The 27,936-nt window shown below is 38.6% G+C and overlaps 1 protein-coding gene across 1 annotated transcript; it reads left to right on the top strand.

Moving 5' to 3' along the window:
• The first annotated feature begins 14 nt into the window (after positions 1 to 14).
• Positions 15 to 26,454, top strand: TM9SF2 (transmembrane 9 superfamily member 2). Its single transcript, XM_035557126.2, has 17 exons — positions 15 to 351; positions 3,640 to 3,707; positions 4,785 to 4,878; positions 5,518 to 5,645; positions 10,380 to 10,509; positions 11,989 to 12,113; positions 13,019 to 13,130; positions 13,713 to 13,792; positions 13,887 to 13,995; positions 14,126 to 14,258; positions 14,501 to 14,620; positions 16,761 to 16,818; positions 17,455 to 17,614; positions 19,107 to 19,258; positions 20,301 to 20,412; positions 21,013 to 21,184; positions 25,776 to 26,454. The coding sequence occupies exons 1-17, from the start codon at positions 214 to 216 to the stop codon at positions 25,841 to 25,843; spliced, it is 1,959 nt and encodes a 652-aa protein (XP_035413019.1). The 5' UTR covers positions 15 to 213; the 3' UTR covers positions 25,844 to 26,454.
• Positions 26,455 to 27,936: the final 1,482 nt, after the last annotated feature.

The raw sequence follows: 27,936 nt of genomic DNA, 5'->3' as shown, positions 1-27,936 counted from the left end.
CGGTCGCGGGCGGGGCCTCCGCCGCCCGGAAGCCGCGAGGCGCTGTGGGGGTGACGTGTCGCGGGCGCGAGGAAGCCGGAAGCCGGCGGCCGCGGAGGGCGGGGGGCGACGCTCGAGCCGCCGCCGACCGTTGGTGCCGCGGGAAGCGCCCCGCCTCGCGCCTCCCCCCCCCCCCCAACCGTCACCCCCTCCCCTAACGGCCGCCGCCCCGCCATGGCCCTGCGGCCGCTCCTCGTCGCCTTGGCGCTGTCGGCCGCCGTGCTGCCGCCGCCCCTCGCGGTCGCCTTCTACCTGCCGGGCCTGGCGCCCGTCAACTTCTGCGAGGCCGACAGGGAGACGGCGGAGTGCAAGGTGAGCGGGGGGGGGCGATGTGGGAGCGGGGAGGGGCTGAGGGGGGGGTTACAGCTCCTGTCACGCCGGCATCGCGCGGTTAGGTGGCAGTGAGGGGGCTGGGGGACGGGGCTCGGTGCACAAAACCCTCTTCGCCCCCCTGCTTCAGAAGTTTCTTCTGCCCCGATGGAAATTACACCTAGCCATTCCTTCAGAAATGTTCAAGACTGGTAGCTTTTATGGCGTACGCTGTCTTATTGCTGCTGGAAATGGCCGCAGGCTTTCTGCTCGCTCTGCTTCTGTACCGTATGGAGCAGTGTTCCCCAGTTCCTCGGGATGAAGGCCTCTTTAAATCATGTGCTTGTGGTAGATACCTTCCTCTGACTTTATCAGCTGCTAGGGCCTTCGTGCTATAGTTTCCCTTTCTTTCTTGACTGTGTTGTTCGATTCAGACCACCTAAATCCTTACTAAATGCATAACCATGGGTTTTCTCGCTTGTTTCTATGCTGTTTCTGCGGTAGTATCGAAACACTCTGGGGATGTTCTTTTATAGGATTCCAGAAACAGTTAGGAGGTGAGCTCAGGAGGTCCCGTAAGCCAGCTTCACGCTTGACGCAGGACTGTTGCTAGCACTAGACCAGATCAGCTATGCTTTTGTTTAGCAAACCTTGGAAACTTACATGGATGGAACATCCACCATCTCTGTGCACAACTTGTTACAGTGCTGTACTACCTTCTTAGGGAAACTTTTCTTTAAATACAGGCTAAGACTTCCCAGCTGCAGTTTGTTCCTCTTCAGAGCATCCCTCAGAAACGTTGCTGTGTTTGAATTACTCCTGTTTCAAGCTAGGATTACATCAGAAGATTTTTAAGTAAAATAAAACATGCTGCCTGCTGCCTTTTTCATCCAGCCTGAGACATCTATGCAATGGTCTCTCTCAGACGTGTTTGCTTTTTTGTTCTTTTATGCATTGTCTGCAGAATATTTGAATCCCTATCCTGAGAGTTTATCACTTTGTAAATGTGAAATGAGACAGTCGATGTGAATCTACCACTGTTGGCCAGCTGAACGTTTCAGGATAACCTCAACAGGCATGTTATTGTGACAGTCTGTTTCTGAGATAAGCCACCTCTTGTTATTCCTCTGCCCCATGCCAGCCAATTTATGTACTAAGTGAGGCATAGGCATACAGATAAGTCTAAATTGCTCCTCAAATATAATTCTCTCCATTTAGTCCAGTGGCTGGTGAGGAAAAGATAATAAGCGATCAGATCATTGCTATAGCATAATATTCATGTAAGTGGGTGAAATTAAGCTTCCTTGAGTAAGCTTCCTTAAGCTTCCTTATTTTTTCCCATGTTCCAGCTGAGTTCTTAGGATTGTCATTTCAGTGATAACATGGAATTCTCCCTTACTTGAGGATTTAGGTCCCCAGACCAGATTTGCAAATGGTCCCATTTGTCTGTCACCTTCTGTAAGGATCCCCTGCGCTCTCTAGGTGAGGTGGGATGTGATGCTGGTAGTGGGGCAGCTAGCTAGCAGCACAAGGATGACAAGACTTGTGACTTTTCCACCTTCCCCTAAGCTGTCAACTAACCTGCTTGGCCAAACTCAGTTTGGCTGCTTTTTCCTATTTCTGGTTGGAATATTGTCAGAAATGGAAGGCGATCTGTGCAGGCTTAATGAGTAACTCCTGCGGGGGCTGCCCACAGGCAGCAGCTCTTCAAGAACTGCTCCCACACGGCTCCGTACCACGGGGTCCATCCCCCAGGAGCAAACTGCCCCAGCACGGGTCCCCCACGGGTGGGTGGCAGCTCCCCCCAGACCCCTGCTCCTGCGTGGGCTCCTCTCCACGGGCTGCAGCTCCGGCCCGGGGCCTGCTCCTGCGGGGGCTCTCCATGGGCCGCAGCCTCCTCCAGGCCGCAGCCCTGCTCCTGGCCAGCAGTGGCTCCCTTTGGAGCTGTCTGGAGCCAGCTCTGGTCTGACATGGGGCAGCTGCTGGGCTCTGCTCGCAGAGGATGCAGCCTGTCTGCTACCAAAACCTTGTCATTTAAAACCAATACAACTTCTTACGGAAAATTGGAGTGTTCAAGTAATTTTTCTCTGGCAATTTCAAGTAGGTAATCTAAGGCCATGGTTCTGTGAGCAGCAGAGGCAGTCTAATTCCTTGCTGCTGGAAGTGAAATTTCATTTCTGTCTTTCTCAGCGTAATGTGGTGTTTTCCTTTGCATTGTTCTACCTGTGTTTCCTGTTAAATCCTTACGTGAGCTTATTAACGTGGCAGGAGACTATCCAACTTTTTACCAGGCTAGTTTTCAGCAGTGTTAGTGAGTTGCAGCAGCTTACAGAGGTGTGACAAGAGAGCACGAGCCTCGGCATGGCTTAGGGCAGAGAAAAGAGGAGCAGTAACGTGTTTACTTAGTGAGTCAACGTAAGAGCTCTCAGCTGCCTGCCTCTCCTGGAACTGCATCCTGACTTGCATGTGGACAGGTGCGGTGTACCTGACTGAAGCGTCTGAGCTACAGAGACGTGTGATCAATTCCACGTTATTTCTCCAGAATTTCTTGTTTTGGCTAAATGCAGGTGACTTTTCAAAAGGAGGAAAGGCTCTCCTGTTGATTCAGGTGAGAAAATAGATGGCTTGCTGTTGAAAGAGAGAGGTCTTGCTCCCTTTCAGACGACCAAACTGTAGTCTGAAACCACAGCATTTCAGGTTCGTGCTCAGAATTTCTTGGAGTTATTGATAAACTTTTATGAGAAGGTAAATGTGGATATCCTTGCTTTCTCTTTGGAAAGAGCTTCTATTGAAACTTAAGATAATGCATCAGTTTGAATACATTGCTTGAATCCCCCTCGTTGAGTTTTCAGTTGCTACATAAAGAAAATTGTGCACCAGTCTGATTACTGGAGAAGTACTGATCTCATCCATACTTTTATCCATGCCCTTTTAAGACTTATTACACAAAAGTTATGATGATGACCAATACAGCTTGAGCTTACTATGTTAAACTAAAACACTGGCAACTGTGATAAACTTTCTGTCTTGTGATTTGAATTCTTACGTTAGCCTCACAGTGTTTTTGTCATATGGTCTGGTTTTTTGGTGCTTAGATAGTTTAACTTACGGTGTCAGCAGATACTAGTCATTGTACAAGATTCTGCATTTCAAGACGTACAGTTGCACAAATCCTACATGTTCAGCTTGAGGCTTTTGTTTACCTTACTTTTACACGTTGTGTATAAACACATATCTGTATGTATGTCAGAACTGTTGAAATATAACCACTGATTATCTTGATTCTTGCAGTCTGGAATCGAGCTGTTTGTGAACAGGCTTGACTCGGTAGAGTCTGTCCTTCCCTATGAATATACTGCGTAAGTACATCATGCTCTTTAGACCGTTTTAGGTGTCAGTTCTTCCAGTAAGATAAATTTATTTTATCTTCAAGTGTTATCAGTGTCTTGATATGGTAGTTTCCCGGTGAGGAATGTCCATTTGTTTTTCTTTTCTAGAATTTCCAACAAGGGGATGAATGTGTTTTTTGCTTGTTTGTTTTGCTTCCTTTTTCTCAGTTTTCTTTGCAGGTTCTCTAGAAGTAGTGCATGGATTCGTAGGCTCTCATGTAGGTCGAAAATCACTCCTTAGAGTAACTTAATGTTACATCCATATTTACTCTTCTGCATTGGTTGTCACTTTATAGATCAAAGTATTACTGCTGTCTTTAGGAGCCTATAGCCAAACGAATGAAGTGGTAACGAGGTGTGAACTTCCCATCACTTGTCTTAATGAGCTGTTAAGTGCTTTCTTGGTACGCATCATAGGAGTGCACAAAACATGTCAGTGCCTAGTACAACTATGTAAAGTTGTTGCTTCGAAAAATACTTTGATTGTTAGTATTGAAGAGATCAAGCACTAGTTATATCTGTGATTTAACGAACACAAACGTGGTATATTTGCAATTAGATGGGAAAAAAACTTGGAGGCTGTGCTATCAAAAGGTTTGATGAATGAACGTGTAACGACCTGTTTATTTAATGGCACTTACTGTAAAGCAGCTGTCTACTTTTTTTTTTTTCCCCAAGAATCTGGCTTATGTCCTTTTCTTTCACGACTGTCATGAAACTCTATGTGAAGACTTAATTCCTGGCTAAAATTCCTGTACAAATTGGAAACTTGTAACTCAAAGAAACTTTTGTGTTACCCTGTTTGTACAGAGTTCTGAAATAGCTGATGAAGAGATGTGATTGTTTTGTTGTCCTGTCCTGTAACAACCCCACATGCCCCAAAGGGGCCTGTGGTTTTTACACTTTGTATATTCAAGTAAGAAACTGTTGTCTGGAAGGAAAACTGTATAGTTCGTTTTGATGAGCGTGTTGATTTGGGGGCACTGTATGGGGTTTAGCACTTGCATCTGCAAACACTTTATTTCCTATCTTTTTTTTGTAACTCAGGTTTGATTTCTGTCAAGCAGAAGGAAAGAAGCGTCCCTCTGAAAACCTTGGTCAAGTGTTGTTTGGAGAGAGGATAGAACCGTCTCCTTACAGGGTTTGTTCTCTGACAAGGGCCTTTTAGTAATACCTATGTTCTAATGTAACCAAAGGAGATCAGAAACTCGAAGATCCTCTTCACGAGGGCTCAAAGTTCTCAAAGAACTTCAAAATCTGAAATTCCACATAATGAAGTATGTCAGTTTAACCTAATTGTAGCTTTATACCTCGCATCATGAAGCTTTGGCCTGATACGTTGTGGAGGTCTGAATGTTTTGCAGCTGTATAGCAGAAGAATCATCAGTGGCGGTAGCCAGCTTGTCTGAAACTCTCACTTTCTCCAGCGCATGTTGTAGGAGGGAAAGTTCTCCATTGAATCTGCCTGGGACAGTGTTGCTGCTGTGAGGTCAAATGATTTGTCTGCTGAACTGTTGCAGAAAAAAAGATTTTAATTGATAACAAGTAACTCTTAGTGCAGGGATCTAACAGTGTACTTCTGTAAAAACCCTCGTCTGATCTTGTACATGCCAATATGAAATCCTCCTCTGGAATGCTAATATATGTTGTCTCGATAATTTGTTTTCTATTTATATTAGTGTGTAGACAGTTATAAATGTATGTGGGAAAACTTGTTACGTTCTGAAATTATACAACCGTTTTAATAATTTGTTTGCTGATATGTATTTCATTTTCTTAGTTCACATTCAACAAGAAGGAGACATGTAAATCTGTTTGTACAAAGACGTATGATACCAAAAAGCCAGAAGATAAGCAGAAATTAGACTTTTTGAAAAAAAGTATGCTACTGAATTATCAACATCATTGGTAAGTTGATATTGATTCATAAAGTGGTTAGGCTATGTTGGTGGTAATTAATTTAGTTTATCGCTTCGTGTTTGCATATTAATGCAGATTCAACAGTAGGTATTTGCACTAAATCCATTACCCTGCTGTTTTTGCAAAAGTTGTTTTGTTTGCTGTCTTAATTTCTTTTTTGCTTGAAGAGAGCAAGCACCAGGAAAGAGTGCTTATCTCATGGAAGCAAATCTGTTTCCAAATATAGTGTGTGATTTTTGTGCTGCCTGTCTGCTTACTGTAAAATACTGCTGATTCTTTGTACCTGTAAATGTAGAAGGTAATCCTGCCTGAGTTTGAGAAAATTCTTGAGACACCTCCGTTCTGTTGCTTTGTTGCCTCTGTTCTCCTCAACAGCCTTTGCACTCTCCTTGGAGTGTTGTGTCTGGGAGATGGGATCAACAGTTCTGAGGAATTTTTTTAGGCAAAGTGTGTTTTCCTTATAGGATGTGCAAGTGAATGGCGGCTAATGACGATGATTTGATAAAATTGAGGAACACAAACACTTGCTCCTTTTCTATTCCCTCAGTCCCTCTGCAACAAATGTTTTTATACCATCTGGGTTACCTTGGAACATGCTGCGACTGTTTCTGCTTGGATGTTGAGGTTCTTTTCTAATAGGCGTTAGGGGGTGGGGCAGGGCGTTCGTGGTGTATGATGAATCTGGTGCTCGTTTTCAGTTAGGATTTACCTATGCTCTGCACTGGTATGCAAGAGCTGGGAAACACTTATCTCTCTACAGGTTCTGTCTTGACGTTAGGAACATCCATCCATGCTATCTGTATTTGTATAGTGGTGTTCTGTGCTAATAGCAGCCTTTGGGTACCAGCGTAGAAGGAACAACTTCAGCATTAAATTGTCAGAGTTGTTTACTTTGTCATGTCTTCGGAAGTAATACATGAACGTAACTAATATTGCCCAGACATTATAGCCGGAATGTTTTCATCTATTAGTAAAAATGCAGGTGAGATGGTGAATGTTGCCTCCATCATTAAATGTTTCTCAAATTCCACATTGTTTCTTTGTATTTAATGCAGCCCCCATAGTGGCTAGGCAGTGAGTGCTTTTCCTGCTGTTTTTGGAAGCTGATGTGGCATGCTTAGGGATAGACGATGGCTCACTGAATTAAATCTTTTTGGAAACTTCTTGAAAATTGTCGAAGTTGGAAGTTGATAGATTAGGTGAGAGTGGTTTGCAGATAATAGCTGTGTGTTTACGTGAGTGAACCAGGGACTAAATAAAAGCTCTGAAAGGTGCAGCTACTTCTGCATTGATTTGGAGTGTATATGTCTAGTGCTGAAATAAGTGAAGCTTCAAAGATGTTTCATTTGGTTATATTCCTTTCAAATATTGCATGCGCTTATAATATTTGCATCACTTTGAATTTCACTGATACATGTTGGTGTGGCCTAAGGCTTAACCTTTAAAGTTTGTGTATGTTTTATTGTATAAATGAAAATTCATGTAAACGAAAAATTTCCCAGGGCTGTGACCCTTTCACTCTTTGAAACTTTTTTTTTTTTACAGAACTGTAAAAGCTAATCACACAATATTATTGTAGAATGTTTTCTTCCCCCTCTGATTTCATTGGTTTACAAATACACTTATTGGTACGGGCTAAAAAGTATATGTAAACACACCAGCTGTTTTGATTCAAGCAAGATGTAGTTCCATTTTTGGTGGGAAAACTTCCCTTTAAATTTAGAGCACTCGGTGTTCTTAGATTCTTGGTTCTTTTAATAGCAAAAAATAAATGGGAGAAGTGCTAGGTCTCTGCCCTGGAGCTTTAGAACCAGTGGCATGAAGAATCCCTGTTTATGTCTGTTATGGTAATGATAGTACCCCCCCTCAACCACAGCTCTGCAAAGTGGAAGTGGCTGGATTTTGTGATGAGTGGTGGCATAGTCCAGGGGCGTGGTGTAGGGTTATGATGTACGGGGATTGGCAAGGTAGCACAAGTGAGGATTTAGTAGAGGTTTTACTACCGGGCTTTCCATGTGTCATCAAATTCCTGGGGAACACAGATGGTGCAAAGTACTTCTAAGGTTTTAACAGCCACTTAATAAGATTAGTAACTGACATGCCGAATTGAACTCAACAGCTCGATTGATATCTTGGCTGACAATGTTCATCACCAGATGTTCTTGAGAGACGTGTAAGAACTGTTGTAGAGCATATTTGCTCCTCGTGTATAATCTCTTCACATCATTTTAAATTTGAAGATTAACTGTGAAAAATGAGTTGCTTCTTAAATTATCAATTTGTGCCAGCCCTGCAGCTTGAAGGCAGCTTAGGATGTCTTTGCAGAAGATGCAGGGGAAAACCTTTATCCCAACCAAAGTTGTTCGCAATAGGTTAATGCTTTACCTGGTTTTTGATTTATGAAATGAAGGTGCTAGCAGAACCAAGAACCACCTCTGGCATACACTATGGAAGTAAGAGTCCAAATAAGAACCAAGTGTAATGAATCTGCACCTGGAATAGCTCCTAATCAGCATCTTTATTGTGCCCCATAGTAGCATGGTGAAGTCAGATTTGGTTGTTGCTGCTGCTGTTTACAGCTCTGCGAGAGACTGGAATCTGAGAACCTTCAAATCATATTTTTGGAAGGACTTTTCTTAACTTTCTTCCGTTGTGTCAATATGAGTCAGTATTGCTGCTTATTTCTGTATGTTGGCTAACGGTAGAGATGATGCAGACTTCCTTATGTTAAGTAGTCCCTTAAGTAGGTCTTTGTTGTTGTCTGAAGTAATAATTCTGTGGTTTATTAGGTATTAAGAAGTACCTATGAGGCTTTATCAGGTATTTGTTAACATTAGTAGCCTAGTGGTTGTAATTGTGAGATATTTAATTGTAAAGAATAGCAGCTTGAAAAGTTTACAAAAACTTGTAGTGTTAAGTTTCAGTGGGATGTCTTTTTTTTTTGGTTTAGCAATGCACAAAAAGTTGTTCTCCCATGTCTTCATGTGTGTCCTTTACTAATAGACCTGTAAAAACATATCTTGGAGCAATTAATGATGCTCTAAGGGTAGCTGATGAATTTTAAATCTTCTCTGATTTTCTTTTTGGGTTTATCTTTCAGCTGGTTAAAACACTTCATAACAAACACATTTTTACTACTTTTTTTTTCTACAAAGGGAGATGTAAACATGATGAGTGTCTTTCTCTGTTTAAAAGTATTATCTTTGTTTTTGACATTTGTACTATTTGTAGCATGTTGGATTATATTTGTTTCTTACTGTCTTACAATTTATTGTGTAATGGTTCCATGCAACATCCTTGTCTGGATGGATGGATGTTTGGAATTTGATTTGATGTTCAGTGGATAAGGAGCATTGCATCCAGGTCTGGATTGGGGCCACCAACATAAGAAGGGCATGGACCTATTAGAACAAGTCCAGAGAAGAGTCACAAGGATGATTAGAGGGCTGGAGCACCTCTCCTGTGAAGAAAGGCTTAGAGAGCTGGGGTTGTTTAGTCTAGAGAAGAGAAGACACGGAGGTGACCTTATTGTGGCCTTCCAGTACCTAAAGGGGGCTACAGGAAAGCTGGGGAGGGACTCTTCATCACGGAGTTGAAGTGATAGCACAAGGGGTAATGGCTTTAAACTTTTTTTTTTAAAAAAAAAAAAAAAGTGGATTTAGATTAGACATTAGGAAGAAATTCTTTACTATGAGGATGATGAAGCACTGAAGAAGTTGCCCAGAGAGGTTGTGGATGCCCCATCCCTGGAGGCATTCAAGGCCAGGTTGGATGTGACCTTCCTTGAGCGACCTGGTCTGGTGAGAGGTGTCCCTGCCCATGGCAGAGGGGTTGGAACTGGGTAATCTTTAAGGCTCCTTCCAACCCAAACCATTCTGTGAATTTCTGCGAGTCCTCATAGAGGTTTGGAGTTCTACAAATTTTCCATTGAAACTGAACTGTAAACCTGCTGGACTCAGGACTTTGTAGATAATGTAAATCTTAGGAGATGATAATAAATGCAGCAGATAAACATTGCACCATGCAGTGGTGTGGTGGCTTACAATTCTTTGCTTGTGTAAACCATCTAGTTTAAATATTACATGCTCTCGGGGAACAGCAATTGAGGTCAGTGGTCAGAAATTCACATATAACAAAACCCCAAAACTTATACTTTAATGCAAAATAAAACTTTAAACAATCTAAATAAAAATATGTTTTGGAATTAAGGAGCAATGATAAAGATGGGAGAATTAGTAGTGTGTGAGCACGTTTTTTGTGTGTGTTTTGTCTTGAAGAAATTTGAAATTATCTAGTTCATTTTAGCTGCTTTAATGTATGATTTGGGCTATTTTTCCAGAAAAAAAATAATAGAACAGTTAATTCTTATATCTTCAGTGTAAGAGCTTTATGTTTTGGGCTATGGATATGTAAGGGGGCTTGAGAATCTAATCCAGTAAATGGAATGTTTTTCGAGTAAGCTACCTATTTTCTACCCACCTTCTGCAGAAATTCTTTTCTGAAAGAAAAAAGGTTGAACAGTGACATGCTTATATCTAATTTGGAAATTAGAGTGGCAGTCTGCGGTATGATTCTGGATTCTGTGGCTTAAAATCTGGAATAAATGTTATTCTTATCGTTAGTCTTCCAATAATGAATATTGCAATGTTAGATGAATTTGTTTTTATTTGCATTACACTATGTATGTTAAAAGGTTGTGAAATGTCATTGTATAATTTACAGGATTGTGGACAACATGCCTGTGACCTGGTGCTATGATGTTGAAGATGGCCAGCGGTTCTGCAATCCTGGTTTTCCCATTGGCTGTTATATTACAGAAGATGGCCGTCCGAAAGATGCCTGTGTTATTAACGTATGTTTATGAGTTTGTTTTTTCAGTATCCTCTCTTTGCTAATTTAAAAACTTGCATTTCTTCTATATCATATTTCTATGGTGAGTCTTCATTATCTTAAAAGAATGCTTGTTCCCTAAATCTAGGCAAGTGCTTTGATACCTCTGCACATACTGCAATTTGTAACTCTCATCCAGGTTTATCTAGGAATTGTTTCCTCTGTTGCGTAATACAGGAGGGCTCAAAAAGATAGAGGGAGGAGATGAAGGTGCATGGCACTTAGTATATATGAAGGGTGTAGGAGGAGAAAAATGTGTTGTCCTTTGTTGGCTATGAAGTGTAAACATTTGAAGGCTTGGACTTCACGTTTTTGTGGGATAGAAGTGTTTTCATAGACATGTTTGTATCTCTGCATGGAAATTAATACTTCTTGAAGGATTGTTTTCCCTAAAACCATATGGGCTAATAAAAGAAGGCAAAATATAAGAATCCTGAGTGAATTAAGCCTCTCTTGGGAGAGACAGGTCTTCTGTATTAACTGGTGGAGGTTCGGATAAATGCACTGTAAGCATTATGGAAATAAGAATGCATTAGGAAATCTAGACTGTCTCTTCAGATTTCCCCAGACCTCTTCCATGGAGAGTTGACCGAGAACCTGGAACAGGTTTTTGGTTTTACCTGCCACGTCATGGGACTTACCAAAGATGACAGTTCCTGTCAGTTGCTGTTTTTGTTTCCTTTCCTGCTTAATGAATTGTTTTCAAATACTCTCTATAAACATATTTCTCGAAACACAATTGCGATCTAAAAAGTAATCTGGCAATATTTTTTCACCTTGTTTAAATATTTGTTTTTTAGTAAAAAGGAAAATAGTCTCTGAAGGAGTAATTGAAGGACTGTAGAAGAACACTATCTATAAAAGCAACCTTATAGTTAGGGCCTTTTGTAGAAAGGGGGTAGGGACAGAACCTTGGAGAACTTCAGTAGATGTAGAGCTTTTGATTTAATAACTTGTTTAATGGACTAGTTTTCAAACTGATATGTCCCATCACCGGAAATGTCTATTCAGAGTTCTTGGCTGCTGCTTGCAGTGCATCTTCGCACATTTTTCAAACGTGGAAGCGGTTCTGTCACAGCAATTATTTGCATTGTCTGTCTTGAAAGGTTTGGTTTAATCTATGAAAAATACACGCTGTTTTAAAATAGCTAATTGTTTATGAAACACTTCTGGTTATGAAAGTTGTTGCATAGCTATCTATTCAGTTTGCTACTTCAGCTGAATAAAATGTAACATCCTCGATTCCTCAGTCATCCAAAGTGAAGTTCTGCTCTTAAAATGTAGTTCTTAGCATTAATTTTTCTGTCTGTTTTCCTAGAATTGTGCATTCATCTTGTAAAGAACTTCATGACAAGAAATCTGAATGCAGTCTAAAATTACTTTTTGTAAGTTTCTACGTAAAGCTTTCGTATGTCTTATTGATGTTTTTTAATCATTCCAGTCAGAATTTCATGAAAAAGATACTTTTTATATCTTCAATCATGTTGACATAAAAATATATTACCATGTTGTGGAAAATGAAGCTCTGGGAGCAAGACTTGTTGCTGCTAAACTTGAACCAAAAAGGTTAGTATTCAGAACTAAGTTGTCCTCAAACAGTGGTCCATCCTGAGATACATGCTTTGTTTTGGAGTCGTGTTGCTAGTCAGAAATGTTTTCAGGTATGTGACGTGTGGGTTAGCTTTCCTGTTGATTGATGGAGTCTAATGTAGGAGAGCCTAATGTAGGACAGTCTAATGTCATCTTGTTCTGAATTCCAGAGATCTTTGTGCACAATTTCCTATTTGGATGGAAAAAGATAAAATGAAAGCTGGAAACAGTGTGCATTAAGTAAAGCAGCCCTCCCTTCCCTACTGGAGAACATTCTGTCTTGTGACAGAATAAGCCTTCAGTGCCTGAGGCAGGAGTAATTAGAGTGCAACGTTTGATGTCTTCAGCAGTTGGGATTTGAATGCGATGTTTTCTCAAGTATACTAGTCAGTTGTTCTCATGTCTCTGTGGCCTTTCCACAACTGATGTCTGCTTTTATTATTTCTTGTCATCTTGATATAACTGAGCTTGTTGCATTGTTGGTCCAGCTTCATGATGAAAGTACTTTTTTTTCCCTGATACCTATTTGGCAGAAGTTAGTAATTCTGTTGTAACTTTTTGTGTTTTGGAGGTTCTTGGCAGTATTCACACTTCTTTAATTGATAGCATTCTGTTTTAGAGAGTGAATTACTCTATAGTTCTCTTTTTAGAAGAGACAATGTTTGTTTAAAAAGTTCAGGTGTCAAAAAGTTCTCAGCTTGTGACGCATTCCTTATGAACTGACAGTTATGAGGCATTAAGAACAACAATATATATTGTATATTATGATATGTAAGAGAAAAGTTGTGTAGGAAACCGATACTTGTGTAAGATGAAAGAATGATATCTTTAATAGTGTTGTTAGTCAAGCAGCACTCTTTCTGTGTTTTTTCTTCCCACAGTTACAAGCATACTCATCCAGACAACCCTGACTGTTCAGGAGTTCCTATGGATATAAGTAATAAGGCTAATGGAGAAGTCAAAATTGCTTACACATACTCAGTTTCTTTTCAAGTGAGTGGAAAATTTTTTGTGGTAGTTGCCTCTTAAGATAAACTTGTATTAATAATAAGAGCTTTAAAGCCGGACAGCTAAAATGATTTCAGAATAGTAAACTTGTATTTTAGAAACTATTTGAACTAGAATATTGGCAGTGTCTTGGGACCTAAGCATATGCCTTACAATTTTGCGTACTTCCCCACAAACCCTGTAAAAGATATATGTGGTTTTTAAAAGAATCACTCTTTCCACGTCTGTCTAGATAGTCTGGAAAAAAAAATTACTGGAAAGTGCTTTTGCTCTTGTTTGTTATAAAATACTGAAATAGCATCCTGTCAGAAAAACAGCTGGCCATCTTTATTCATTGACACTGGTGTTTATGGTTTATTTAATAGTAATTTTCAGGTTGATTTACTCTATTTTTTTTCATGTTTACTTTGGAAAAAAATAAAGAAACGCAGTCTTTGAGGTATTCTGATCAACGCAACGTTGTTTTTTAAATTGATCATGGTATTTAAGATTGCTTTGTATGATAATCAACTTTAAATTTTAGCTGGGCGCTGGTTAGGTCTGAAACTGATGTGTTTTTTCTTTAAGGAAGAAAAAAATATAAGGTGGGCATCAAGATGGGATTATATTTTGGAATCCATGCCTCACACTCACATTCAGTGGTTTAGGTGAGAAGGAAGTCTATCTTCAGTTGTACTGTAATGAACTGTTTTTACCTTGCAATTTGAGTGATGACTTACTGTTATTTTTCAACCAATGCAGCATTATGAATTCCTTGGTGATTGTCCTTTTTCTGTCTGGAATGGTAGCTATGATTATGCTGAGGACACTGCATAAAGACATTGCAAGATACAATCAGATGGATTCTACCGTAAGTCTGAAACGTGCATCCTAAAATGCATTTGGATTATGTATTATTTTCAGCTAAAAGTGTTTTTGTGACGATCTTTGCTATTTTTGAAGCAATCTAGCATCTTAAAATAGATGTGTTTCCCTAACAGGAGGATGCTCAGGAAGAATTTGGCTGGAAGCTGGTTCATGGTGATATTTTCAGGCCCCCAAGAAAAGGAATGCTGTTGTCTGTTTTTCTTGGCTCTGGCACACAGATCTTAATAATGACTTTTGTTACGCTGTGTAAGTAATAAAGTTTGGGGGGAATTAGCTTAGTAGAGAGCTTTTCACTGCTGGTTGCATGGTACTATTAAAATAACAGTATGGTTTTGTCTAGAAATCTCTTAAAAGTCAAAGATTAAAAACGGCTGAGCTGATAGCGGATGTACAACTTTTTATCTTAAAGTCCATGTACACTGAGTGTTGTACTGGCTTTAAGTCAAACGTGTAATTAATTTCTGAAATTGTGCGTCTCTGCTTTGTAGTTTTTGCTTGCCTGGGATTTTTGTCACCTGCTAACCGGGGAGCTCTTATGACCTGTGCTGTAGTTTTGTGGGTGCTGCTTGGAACTCCAGCAGGTTATGTTGCTGCCAGATTCTACAAATGTAAGTAAAAGTTATTTAAAATGACAGAGCTGACATTCATTAAAGTAAATTATCATCATAGAACCAATTCTTTTGTTTGTTTTATGTTATGGTTTGTAATTTACCTCAGGGAAGATGGAGAAATGTACTTACCGTAACAGAAAATACATATAGAATATTGACATAGTTAAAGCAGTCCTGATGTGATCATGCCTAGAGGCCTTGGATTGCTCTTGCTGCTATGTATTTATGGAATTAGGAACAAATTCAGTTTTACTAATACTAATTACTGCTGATAGTTTAGTAGTTGTGTTTTCCTGTGGATGGAGGAATGGGGACCCTTAACTTGCTTTTAGCTGTAGCTGTCGATGTTGTTTGGTAACGCTTTTTTTTCCAAATGGTGAACCTCTGTTCTTGCATGCCTTAAATTTTTTGCCACCTCTTTTTTGTTAGTGCCATTTCTGGGAGAATGGTGCTTATCGGTCTGGAGGTGGGGATGAATTATTAGATATTCTGTAGCTGTGGCAACCCAGTGGTGTTTGGGCACCTGCCAGTAGTTGGTTGATACTGTTTTCCTCAACTCGTTTCAGCTAGCCATCATTTCAAGGCCTGCCCGCTAACCTTAAATAGTTTGTTCCTGTACCCTCTGGTTTATTTTAGGGTTTACATGCCATTCTGTATCTTGTCTTAATTACCTTACTTAAAGTACAAGACTGTTCATGACTGAGCAAGCTGGAACTTTTGGACTATTTTAGTACTGAACATATAGTGCTAGAGAGAATTTATATCTGAATTTGAATCTGGCAACAGGCATTGGAGTTCTTTACTTTCTTCTGGTGCTTTTACAATGCTCATATGCGAACAACCACTGGGGAAAGAGGGTTTTCATTTTGTAGGGAATTTTTTCAACAAAGGTAGTGAAGTAGTAGTGAACTTCTCTTCAGGCCGATTAGACTTAAATGGAAGGAGACTTTAGGACCAAAGACATGGTTGAAAGTAGTAGTATTCTGTATATCATGCTGTATATTTTGTATTTTGAAGCTTGTTAATGGTGAACCGAGTCCTGTTTCTTTGTGAGGATGTTGTTAACAATAGCTATATCTCCTATTATATTGTGAGGTTAGTTGATACTTGACTATTTAGTTTAACTAGTAAGACATTAAGTGACTACTCCAGACATGCTCTTGTTACAACAAATGGTGGCCTGTATAGAGGGCCATGCTCTATGGCCCCATATAGAGCATGTCAATGCAAATGTTTTTCCTTACGGTATGCAAATAAAGTGCTGAAAGACATGTAAAGCAAAAATGCAGCTGGAATAGATACCTGGTTTTAAACCTTTTTTCAACGTTGCATTTAAAAAGTGGAGCCTGAGTTGAAAATAACTGGTTAATATTAATTACCAGTGCCGTGTTCTATCAGGATTTTAGGAAGGAATAGAAACTTAATTAAAATCATTCTAGCCGTAATCATTTCTGATTCCCGAAATAAAAAAGCATGTCATTGTGGCACTGCTCCGATGAAATTGTCAGCTTCACTGAATTCCAGTGGGTTATTTTCATTTTAAAGTACTCTGACTAGAATTTTTATCAGTGTACTACAAGCTCATAAGGATTTTTAATAAAGCTGTCCTTGGTCTTTTGGTATCACCAGTGCATAATGCTGTTAAGACTTAAGAGAACATCGTTGCTTCCTGTAAGCATTAGTCCTAACTTTCTTCTAAGATTCTTAGGTGAGAATTATTTCAAGAAAATAGTTAAGCTTGCTTTTCACTTTTTTTCTAATAAAACCTGCAGTCAAATGCTAGAAAACTTAAGCCTGAAATGATTAAGAACTTTGAACATTTTTTTAAAAGACTTAAATGTACTGCAAATCTGTTTCTTCCTTTTATGATAAAGTGCTCAGAGGCCCGGTTTATTTACTTGAATCCTTCTCCTGTCATTGGTCTGAGTGTTTCCTTTCCTTTGAAGCTCTGTGATTAAGAAGTAAGATGAGGGAATTTAGTTTTATTATTAGTAAAGATTTAGTTTAGTATTTGAAATTTGAGCATGATGGCACATTATTTGAGTACTTGTAAGCTAAATAACATCTAAATGGACTGGAAAATTAATAGTTGTGAGCTTAATGCATGTTTTGATTAATGTCAAATGTTTTAATATAGCATTTGGAGGTGAGAAATGGAAAACAAATGTCCTGCTGACATCATTCCTTTGTCCTGGGTAAGTTGAGAATATAACCACGATTAAAAGAATTAAATTGCTTCTCTGACATGCATAGATAATTTTCAAGCTTCAGCTGTATAAGCAAATCTTATTATGTTGTCTCTTTGTTCCAGAAGGTATAACAATATCAAGGCGCATTTGACAAGGATGACTATGTTAATGACATATACTTAATTTTTTTAATGTAAGCTTTTTATTTACTCTCACCATGTGAAAAGGTTGATTTTTAAAAAGAGCAGTGTAATACTACTAAGTTTTAGACAGGCATACTTTTTCGTTGTTATCTTTCACTCTGTAGGCTATCTTTCTGACCACACTGTAGTTGGTCTTTTATGGTGTCATATACTGTATAACCACTGCGTTAAGTCTTTCTACTTAATCACAGCAAGCAGTCCTACCCTGAAGTGTAGTTAAGACAAGCATATATTTGAAACTGCTTAGTTGGAACGTCAGCTCCTGCTGGAGTTCAGTCCCTCTAAATTATGAAAGAATTGCTAGCTTGACCTCTTCATTTTTTTTTTGTCTACCGATTTTAACAGATTTACACTAAAATCGTAGTACGGTGCTATTGTTTTGTTAATGCCTTTAAATAACGAGTATTTCTGTGCCTTAAGTGTGTTATGTATTTTTCAGAATTGTATTTGCAGATTTTTTTATCATGAACCTCATTCTCTGGGGAGAAGGCTCTTCAGCAGCTATTCCGTTTGGTACTCTGGTTGCTATTTTGGCTCTCTGGTTTTGCATATCTGTACCATTGACGTTTATTGGTGCCTATTTTGGCTTTAAGAAAAATGTAAGTGTTTTTCTTGATATACATATATATAAAAAAAAAATCACTGTACGTTCTATAACTAAGGTAGAACCTAAGCTAGTTGGTATTGTTAGCTCCAGTTCTGGTCTGTTGCTTTAGAACTGTGTTACGTACTTGATCTTCTTCCAAGACTTTGATATTCAGATGGTGAGTGTTTCTCTGCAGTGATTAGAGTTATCATTGTAATTGATCATGAACAACTGCTCCAGATAAAACAATAATCTGGGCATTCTTTATTTTAATTAGTATTTCTTTCATTACCAGAAAATGTTGTTGACCAGCCAAGCATAAAGAAAAGCAACTTGTGTGGTTTTGGTTTTTTCCACGTGTTTTTTGTTCCCGTCCCGTCTACGCCGAGACTTCAGAAGGATATTTTCTGATCAAGTTGCTAGACTTGTGAAATCCTGTTCATCTAAGTGTTCTGTAAATGATTGTCACTTTTTGGCAGACACTAACTGAATTAATTTGGATCTCCTCCTTAACTGAATAATTCTCTTACCTAGATGAGGGTTCTTTGTGACATGGGTGACCAAACCTTAAATGTTGAAATGGGTGGTTCCCTTTTTGCTTACAAGGTGGCTTGCTGTGCCACACAAACTTATAGGTCTTTAAGTTCAGCCATGTCTGTGGGTTTTTTTCCTATACAGGAAGCCAGAGTTCCATCTCTCTGTAGTTCTCATGCAATGCCTTCAGAGAATATTTAAGTATGCTAGGAGGCTTTTTAAGTCAGTTGTACTTAGCCCATTTTTCTTAACCGCAATCAGTGTTGTTTTTCCCCTGATAACCAGGTTAAAATTCCAGAGAAAAACAAACAACTGCATTGTACAGAGACAGTTCGTTGAACAAAGGGGGATTTGATGAGCTGTAAGGCAATGTGAAATGTGTCACAAGTCTGTTAAAATAAAAGCAAGAAAGCAAGTACTGAGCTAAAATTGTTGATGCTTTTGATGGTAATCTTTAAGAAAAGAGAAAGATAGCAAAGTATGCATCTGTCTGCCTTCAGTTTTTTTTTTCCTGCCATGTTGACTTATGCAAGTAGCTGAAATTAGGATTTAATTGCCAGATTGAATTCTGTCACCTTGTAAGTTTACCCTAATGTGATTCTTGGAGTAAATCCTGAAAACCATCTTACAGAGATTTTTAGGAGAAACCAAAAGTCTGCGCTGCCACCACTCCCAAGTTGAAAAGTGAGAAATGAGCTCCAGAGCTCCAGCTATGTCACAGGTCACAGACAACCGTAAAAAGGGAAGCCCAAAACATCTGTTGCAATGTTCTCAGTAAGAACTCTTCTAGCTGTTTTGCCTTGCAAATGTTGTTTGCTAGACTGGTAGAAAATGCAAACATAGTGGTAGGTGGGCCTGTGCATACTCAAAATAAAAAGACTTCCGCCAGCACTCATTTCAAAAAAAAGCAAAAAGGTGGTGCTGTAGTTTGACTTGTTGTTTATTCAGCAATATCTTATTTTCATTTGAAGGCTATTGAACACCCTGTTCGCACGAATCAAATTCCTCGTCAGATTCCTGAGCAATCATTCTATACAAAACCATTACCTGGGATTATCATGGGAGGGATTCTGCCTTTTGGGTGTATCTTTATACAGTTGTTCTTCATTCTGAACAGTATTTGGTAAGTTAACTACAACCTACGTGAACCTTCTCAGTCATCAAAAGTTGTAATTTCTCTGTGAAAGCTTATTTTCTTCAAGAGGTGTTGACTGATTTTGAGGCATACAGACTTACTGGAATACTGTTTCAATAAAAATTAAATGTTAACATATTTTCAGCGTTTTGTGGTTTAGAAGATGTTCAGTGCCTGTATTGTTTGTCGAGGGGTGTAGAGAAGGGGCTGTGATACACTTAGCAGCTTATAGCCGACCTACAGTATTCAGATAGCTAGGTTTCTCACGCTTTTCCTCTGGCTTGATGTGGAAGTGGCTCTGAAGCTGACGTATGGCGTATAACTCGAGAGGAGTAAGCATATTAAAATTGACTTGAGGGTGTTGGCTGTTTTTTTATTGTTGTTGGGCTAGAAAGTATTACTGTTCCTGGGAGAAAAAAAAGAAAGATTTCACAAAATTTGTTGTTTCAAAGGCATCAGTGAGTAAATTTATTAAATATTAAAAATAAAGCACCAAGAACTAGTCCAGGGTAAGTGAATTTTGCAGTGAGCTTATAGTACACTGACAAACTAATCTACTGTGAGGAGTTTGTCTTCCTTCTGGCACAATTTAGTTATTGGATATCTTTAAACTGTTTCTGAACCTTGAATAGGTGCCTCTACTCAGCATACATGGCTAAAGCATTTGACATTTCTTGTTGTTTTGCAGCTCTGCCCCTTTGATTGAAATGTGAGGTGAAATCCAAGTTCTGTTGAAGTCAGCTGAAGAGGTCAAGCTGACTTCACTGGAACTCATTATGTCCAGTCAGTTCTTTCCCTAAAATCCCAAACACCAGGAGGACGCCTTGGGCTTGTTTTCTCACTGTTTTCAGACTGAGCTGGTGGCTCTTGTTCTTCAGTTAGAAAACAAATTAGTCAATTGTAGGGTCACACAACTAAGTACCTCAATAAGAAAGGGAATATGTGAGATGAAGGTGATATTACTGCATAGGAAGAAATAATATTAGCACGGAGTTGATCACAAACTTTTGTTTTTTGGAAACTTTTATAGGTCTCACCAGATGTATTACATGTTTGGCTTCCTGTTTCTGGTATTCATTATTTTGGTTATTACATGTTCTGAGGCCACAATATTGCTCTGCTACTTCCATCTATGTGCAGAGGTAAGAAGTACTCATCAGTACTCATACTTAATACTGCTTTAAGGATGCTTCAAAAAGTTTAAGGCTTCTGTAATTTGGAAATAAGTATTACAGAAATCAGCGTAAATACAGTTACTAAGTGTCTTTAAACCATGACTTTAGAAAGTGAAGCAAGCTACTTTTGGCGAAGCTTGTAAATAAATAAATAGAACCCTGCACTGAGTACCATTAAGTCAGATATATCGTCAGAGTCTAACTTCCTGTATTCTGAAGATCGATCCATCCATTAACTCTCCTCAGTCAAAGTGTTTTTGCATGTGCCCAACCGGAAGGGGGAAAAAAATTCCTGGCTCACAGTGGTAGATTGGGCTTATTTGGGTGTACCTAGTTTTGTACCTAGTTGATACTGATGTTTATGTTTCTTATCTCTAGTTGTGAATGATGTAGTTAGAGCAGTGTTGATTTTTACATATAGCATTTTCCGTAGATTAAAAACTGCTCGCTTTTGGATAAAGTGATAATAGAAAACAGTTCACTTGTAGCTTTGCATTCAGTAACAGGGTCAGTGTACTACAGGCATATGAAATATTACTCACTTTTTTTTCTCCCCACCACTTCTAGGACTATCACTGGCAGTGGCGTTCATTTCTCACGAGTGGTTTCACTGCAGTTTATTTCCTAATATATGCAATACATTATTTTTTCTCAAAACTGCAAATCACAGGAACAGCTAGCACCATTTTGTATTTTGGTTATACCATGATTATGGTTTTGATCTTCTTCCTCTTCACAGGTAAGTATATCGAACCTTGATTTTAAATGTTGACTCTGCCTTTAGCTTTGTGTAGGAGAAGCCTTGGCAAAACTTACCTTGATACAGAATCAAATTTATATATAGTCTTTGATTTTTGCCAAGCTTGTTTTTTTTCATTCTCCAACTCAGTCATCACAAATTCTAATGAAAGATGAAATAAGGTTGAGGCAAAACTGGACTGCTAAGTTGAGGTGTGGCCTACATTTAGATTTTGAAATATGAAAGCTTTAAACTTGATAAATATTTCTCCAGTTTTCATTCCTATGTTAGTTGTGTGTTTAAACTTTTGATATTTTTTTAATTGTTTTTGAAGATGCACTTCAAGCACATCAAGTCTGAAGCTGCAGTGGCACTTAAGCAAAAAATGCAGCTTTTGTGGAGTAGGAGGAAGGAAGAAAGAGGAATAAAGATTGACAATACTGTGTTTTTCCTATTTGCTCTCTTCTGCAACTTTTTACCTTGTTTCCCCTGTTGCATTTAAGAAGTGGCAGGGGAAGGAGATCTTAACCATTTTTTGATACGGTTTTATTAGAACCTTGTCATCTTTACTGTGAGTTTCTGGGAATGCACCTGTCATAAGTATTGTGCTTCAATTCCCTCTTCAGTATGTCAGCTGAGGTGACAAAACCTTCCCTTTGTCATCTTCAGTACTAAAAAGGAATCTTCAGTCAGATAGGCTTATCCCTTGTTTGGGGTTGGAGGATGCAAGAAGTCTCCTTCCAAGGTCATGCAAAAAGGTAGCACCTGCCAATTCCTAAAAGTATTTTAAAATACTAAATTCTGTTCCAGCATACCCTACAGAACAATATTTTTGAGATTTTTGAACTGAGCTATGCTTTAAATGATTCAGGCTCCACATTTACGAAGAACTCTAATGATTCTAAAAGCTTTGATTTGGATTTATATATACAGCTATAAAGGCTGTGTTTTGAGGCCTCCTGGAACACAAATGGCTTGCAATCAGAGCTTTTAATACAGATCTCACTATAATTGTAAGTAGAGTGTTCCACATAGCACAGAGGAGAAGGAAAAAGAAGTCCGATAGGAAAAGAGAACTGACACTTGTGAATTATGCTTATTTTAAGAGTAACCAAACAGTAATTTCAAAGACCTCGCTACTTCAACTTAGGAAATATGAAAGCAGTTTCTGGTCCATAACCGAACGTAGATGATGAAAAGGAACAAACTACGTGTTTGTTGGGTTATTGCTTGTTAAAAAGTAGGGAATGCAACATTATAAAACCCTTCTGAACAGCTGTGTTGCAAATGTGGTTTTACATCCATGCAGCTTTTAAAAACCTAGACTAACATATTTTGGCCTTGCTTGCATAAGTTTTGCAAACTGCACATCATCTCTATTTTTATTTATTTTGTGTGTTGATAGTAAGCTGTTTTGAATACCTAGATCAGAGATTCCGCCTTCCTTTCCCACTCTGATTTCTTGCTCTGACTTTCTCTTAACCTTTATTTCTGATCTGGGTTTTCTAGAATTCTTATCAACGTTTAGAATTTCAGAATGTATGGTTGTTCAATTAGGAATAAATGTGTGCTGCTGTATGCTGATGCTCCTGGCCTGCATCAGAAATGGAATGGCCAGCAGGACCAGAGAAATGATTGCCCCTTGTATGCAGTACTGGTGAGGCTGCACCTTAACTATTGTGCTCAGTTTTGGGTCCCTCGCTCCAAGAAGGATGCAACAAGAAGGACGTGGAGTTGCTTGAGCATGTGCAGAGAAGAGCAGTGAGGCTGGTGAAGGGACTGGAAAGCAAAACCTATGAGGAGCGGCTGAGGGAATTGGGGTGGTTTAGTCTGGAGAAGAGGAGGCTCAGTGGAAACCTCATTGCTCTCTACAACTACCTGAAAGGAGGTTGCATTGAGGAGGGTGTTGGTCTCTCATCTTAGGTGAAAAGGATGATAAAGTGATAGGGCGAAAGTGATAGGATGCGAGGAAATGGTCTCGAGTTGCACCAGGGGAGGATTAGATTGGATATCAGGAAGAATTTCTTCACAGAGAGGGTCATCAAGCTTTGGAAGTGGCTGCTCAGGGATTTGGTAGAGTCCCCATCCCTGGGCATATTTAAGAGGCGTGTGAACGTGACACACCATGGGATGTGGCTCAGTGCTGGGACTAAGCAGGTCAGGTTGATGGTTGAACCTGACGATCTGGAAGGTCTTTTCTAACTTAAATGATTTTATGATTCTATGTAGATAATTTTAAATGTGATGCAAACGCAAAGCAACATGAAAAAATAAGCAGGCTTTGTGTAAGGGTAAGATCAGTTAATTCAGTTTCACTAGCTTTTCTAGCAGATACTTGGTATGTCTGCCATAATAGTGAACAGCTCGGGCTAAAACCAGAATTGCATTTACCCTGTGTGCTTTGTTCAGTCTGTTCTACTTAGGATGCATGCACTAATTGTGGAGCGTGCGCATACAAGATAGAGGGGACTGTACAGTGAATTTTCTGTGCTGAGACCTGCTTTAGGTTTAGCTGCCTTTCTGCACCTTACACGTGTAATTTCCATGTTTCACTGCACTTGTTCTGTCAAGCCAGTCATGTCGCATGACATCTTCTAGAGGCTTTAAGATGTGTCCAGTGTGCTCCCTCTTCCTTTGCTCACACATTCACTTTCAATTGACTCTTAACGATGGGCTGCGCAGTGCCTGCCAGTCAATTTGGGAAATCCTTTTCGGGATAGGCTCACAAGGATGCAAAGAAGAGGCGGTTTGCTCTTCACCCTCTTCAGATGATTCCCGTAGTAGCAATTCGTATGTAATTGGGACAGTGGAGATACAAGTCATGACGTCTAACTCAAGCTAAACTTCTGTATTTTGTATGTTTAAGCTCTTAGAAATTTTCAATTTTTGCATTGAAATTGGGCGAGAATATGCAAAGTTAACCGTACGGTTAGAACTTTGAAGCATTGTATGCTTAATGATTTTTTTTATCGACCTCCCATGAGATTAAGAGCAAATTACCCCATAATTCGAGAGAACAGCCCTATTTCTTAACATCCAAAAATATTTTTGTCCATTTAGCTTGGCATGCTAATTGCATTCAAAGGTGAATATTTTCAGTTCTCTGAGATTCATTGAAATGCTTTGAGGTAAGGTTTCATAGCAAAAGTTAGAGGCAGGTTAAAGGGGTAGGCAGTTCTTCTCCAGATTATTATATGAAAAACCATACTAGCAATTTAGCAAAAGCTGCTCCTAAAGGCAACTGACTTCCTGTGTCAGGATGATAAAGAAGCTAAAAAGAGAAAATCATAATTGTTGTATCAAATCTATTCTGCTGCTGCTTACTCATCTGTTAAGAATTGTCAGTATCAGGAAGGGTTTTGATGGTGCCCTGCTGCTATGTCAGTGTAACACATGCTTCAGGCACTTGCTTCCATACTGCATTCCAGGTCATTGATCAGACTCAGCAGGCAAAATACCGGGAGCTACATGACAAATCTTTGATTCACAGCTGGGACCACAACTACGTATCATAGTAAATGAGTCAGTTAAACATCAGTAGTTTAGCAAGCGTGAAAGAAAAAAAAAAATCACTGTGATATCATTCATGGTTCCTTACAAGCTTGTATGCTGAATAAGTTAGTACGCAACTTTTGTTGTGCCTCTTAGCAAATCTTAAATAAAGGTGATTTTTTGGAAGATGACATTATAAAAGGTAGTCAGGCAAAAATCAGATAATCCTCAATGCTTTTTTCCTGTCCTAGTTTTTGTGGGAAGTGAAGGTTCCTGTAACAGCTGTTCTGAGCTGCTTTTAAGTCCAGTATCATTCTGACCGAGGCTGCATTTTGAAGCAATACAGTTAGATTAATGAAGTCCAACTGCATTACCTATTTTGCATTCAAAAAAATATTTTTGTTAAAAGCTATCTGTTGGAGCTTCAGAACGAGTTCTTCTTCAGCTAAAATTATCAAGGAAACAGTCTTTGTCCTTAAATTTCAGTTCAGGTTTGCTTATGCATTAGGCAGTGAAAATGTATTTCAGAAAGCGTTTGTTTTTAAGGTATGTAACGTTTTCAATAGAACATACAAGTTGCCTAGGAACTGCTCCATGTTTTTAATTTTTTATTAACTTGATTTATGCAGAAATAAATGTAGTGCTCTAATTCTCCAAGACCTTAAAATACACCTAAGATACGTGAACTTCTTTTGATGCTGTCAATCTAGTTGGTTTATTAAATTTACAACAATATTCCAACCAGCTGAGCAGATCAGGTAAAGTGTTCGTGATTAGTCACTGAAGAAGGGTGAAATGGAGCAATATGCAGGGGTTGGACTGGGGAATAATGAGAACAACAAAGAACAAATATGTAGGAAAAGAAATGACACAACCTAAAATGAGTCTTTCAGATTATACATTTCTGATTGTGAAAATTAAATACTTTATTATAGTAGTTGATGCCTGTGAAGACCAGGTTCTGTCTATCACTTTATTTGATAGATGTACTGAAGACTACAGATAGTAGATTGCATATAAGTCCTGATACATAAACTATAGATAAAAATTCATCTGTTGCATAAGGTTTCCTAAAATGTATCCTTTTTTTTTTTTCTAGGGACAATTGGATTCTTTGCATGCTTTTGGTTTGTAACCAAAATCTACAGTGTGGTGAAAGTTGACTGAAGAAACCAATGTAAAGAATTAACACAGAAGAGGTTTAATCTTCATTAACGTAACTTAAAGACCTGGTCTAGTCAATGAACTTGAGCTTTATCAGAAGTATTGGCTTCCTATTCTTTTGAGAATGATACTGAATATGCAGCTACCCCAAACACTTTTTTCCACTAACACGTTTGTATTGTGACTTAACAACCTGTTTTCATTCAGATCTTAATGAAGATCAGAGTTACAATATTTATGCATTTGTAAATACAACTATACTTCAAAAGAAATGTTAAATTCTAATGGCAGAATAGAAGTGGCTGTATTACACAACTTAATGATACTTCTGATTAAAGTACAACTGTAAATAGGATTTTCTAGCTTGGTAGGTGGGATGAATTATTTTTCTTTGAGGGAAATGAGAACTTTTTATTATGCTAACTTTGAAGGATGACTCTTAAGAAGTGTTGCTTTTAGTTTGGATGTGATTTTTATTTTTTACTGGTATTATGTCCATAAATATTCTGATTTCTGTGACTTCATTAGTTCCAGTGTTCTTGGCCTTTTAAACTATGTGCCTCTGAGTCCTTGAATTTATAAATTCATAATCTAATAAATATTGTAAAAATGTCTTCAGTGGGTCATTACCTATTATAAATTCATAAAAATCTGTAAATACAATTATATTGAAGAGGGATGCTTAAAGATTGCATAGAGTGTTTTATGTGTATTGACACACCTTTAGGTCTGCAAGACATGTTATTTGTGTTACATGGCTATAACGCTACAATGTGATTGTGGCAGGTGAGAACGAAATTATATACACACATTGCCAAAAACCTCTACAGCATTATTTCAGTCCTTAACCTAGGTACTTAACCCAGTCCAGAGACTGCTGTGGAATTGTCAATATGTTGAGAAGATCTTAATGCATGAGTCAGCATCCTCTGCTGGTCATGCTTTCAAGAGATCTTGATGATGCATATTCTATATGGCAACTATTGCCGATTGTACTTGATGTAGGTTAAAAAAAAATAAAAGCAAATTACTATTTTTGCCTTATATTAAGAGACTAAAGTCAATTTCAGGTGACTATCATTAAACCTGTATTTGCTTTTTTTGAAAATGGAATATTTTATTCATACTTTGTTCAGTAATTTAGATTCAAAACACGATCTGGCTTTTGGCATTTTTTCACAAGCCTGATAAAATTTTAAATAAAATTAATCATCATGTATCACTTGTCATTCATAAGGTTGCTTTCTTCATCCTTACTGGTTTGCTTTTCTAAAAGACCTTAACCTAATGATGAATGAATACTGAACCCAATAAAAATATCTTTGGTTAAGGTAACTTGTCATTATTAACCTCCTAGAAGTTGGCATGTAAGTACTTCAGGTAATGTTTCCTCAATTGTTGTGCTCCATAACCACTCCTGGATGAACCACACTTCTCTCATGTTCTGTCTATCCCCATCCCCAGCTGTGTTCAGATGTTGTGGACAGAATTCAGAATTGTTTTCATGCCCCTCCATCCCTACATACACTCATTGTGAAATGCTGATTTCAGATAAATCTTCCATGTTTTATATTCGAAACAAGAAAGGGTTAAGTGGTTGTTCTTTAATGCAGTGAGCTGTAGTGTGGCTTGATTTAAAATTTTAGAAAGTATATAATCGAATATCCTTAGTATCCTTGTTTTTGTGATTACCTACTGTGTGGATATCCATTGCTCAAAATCATCAGTAGTTGCACAAATGCTAACGTTTTGTTTGAGAAACGTGAATCAGTTGTCTGCTATTGAAATATAAATGCAATAGGTGCTCAAGAATTTCAGTGTGGTGTTAAGAAAACAGGTTTTTGAGACTTCCAACTGTTGTTTAAGAGTCAGATTGCTAGAAGTAAGATGTATCCATTCTGGTACGTATATGGGTTTGAAACTGGTGTCTTTCCCTTTGTTTCCCTCAAAACTAGTTGACAAATCATGGCAGATTCTTAATTCTTAAGTATCTAATTTCTACCTTTAAGTGGACTGTGGTGTTTCATTATCTTCTGGAATGTAAACCTACTGCAAATGAGTTTTTCCAAGCAGCCCTGCATTTTCATAATTGTAGC

The sequence above is a fragment of the Cygnus atratus genome, chromosome 1 (genome assembly GCF_013377495.2).
Source record: "Cygnus atratus isolate AKBS03 ecotype Queensland, Australia chromosome 1, CAtr_DNAZoo_HiC_assembly, whole genome shotgun sequence".
In the NCBI taxonomy this organism is placed as follows: domain Eukaryota; kingdom Metazoa; phylum Chordata; class Aves; order Anseriformes; family Anatidae; genus Cygnus; species Cygnus atratus.
Note: the sequence above shows the minus strand (reverse complement) of the source record. Positions and strands in the feature narration are given on the sequence as shown.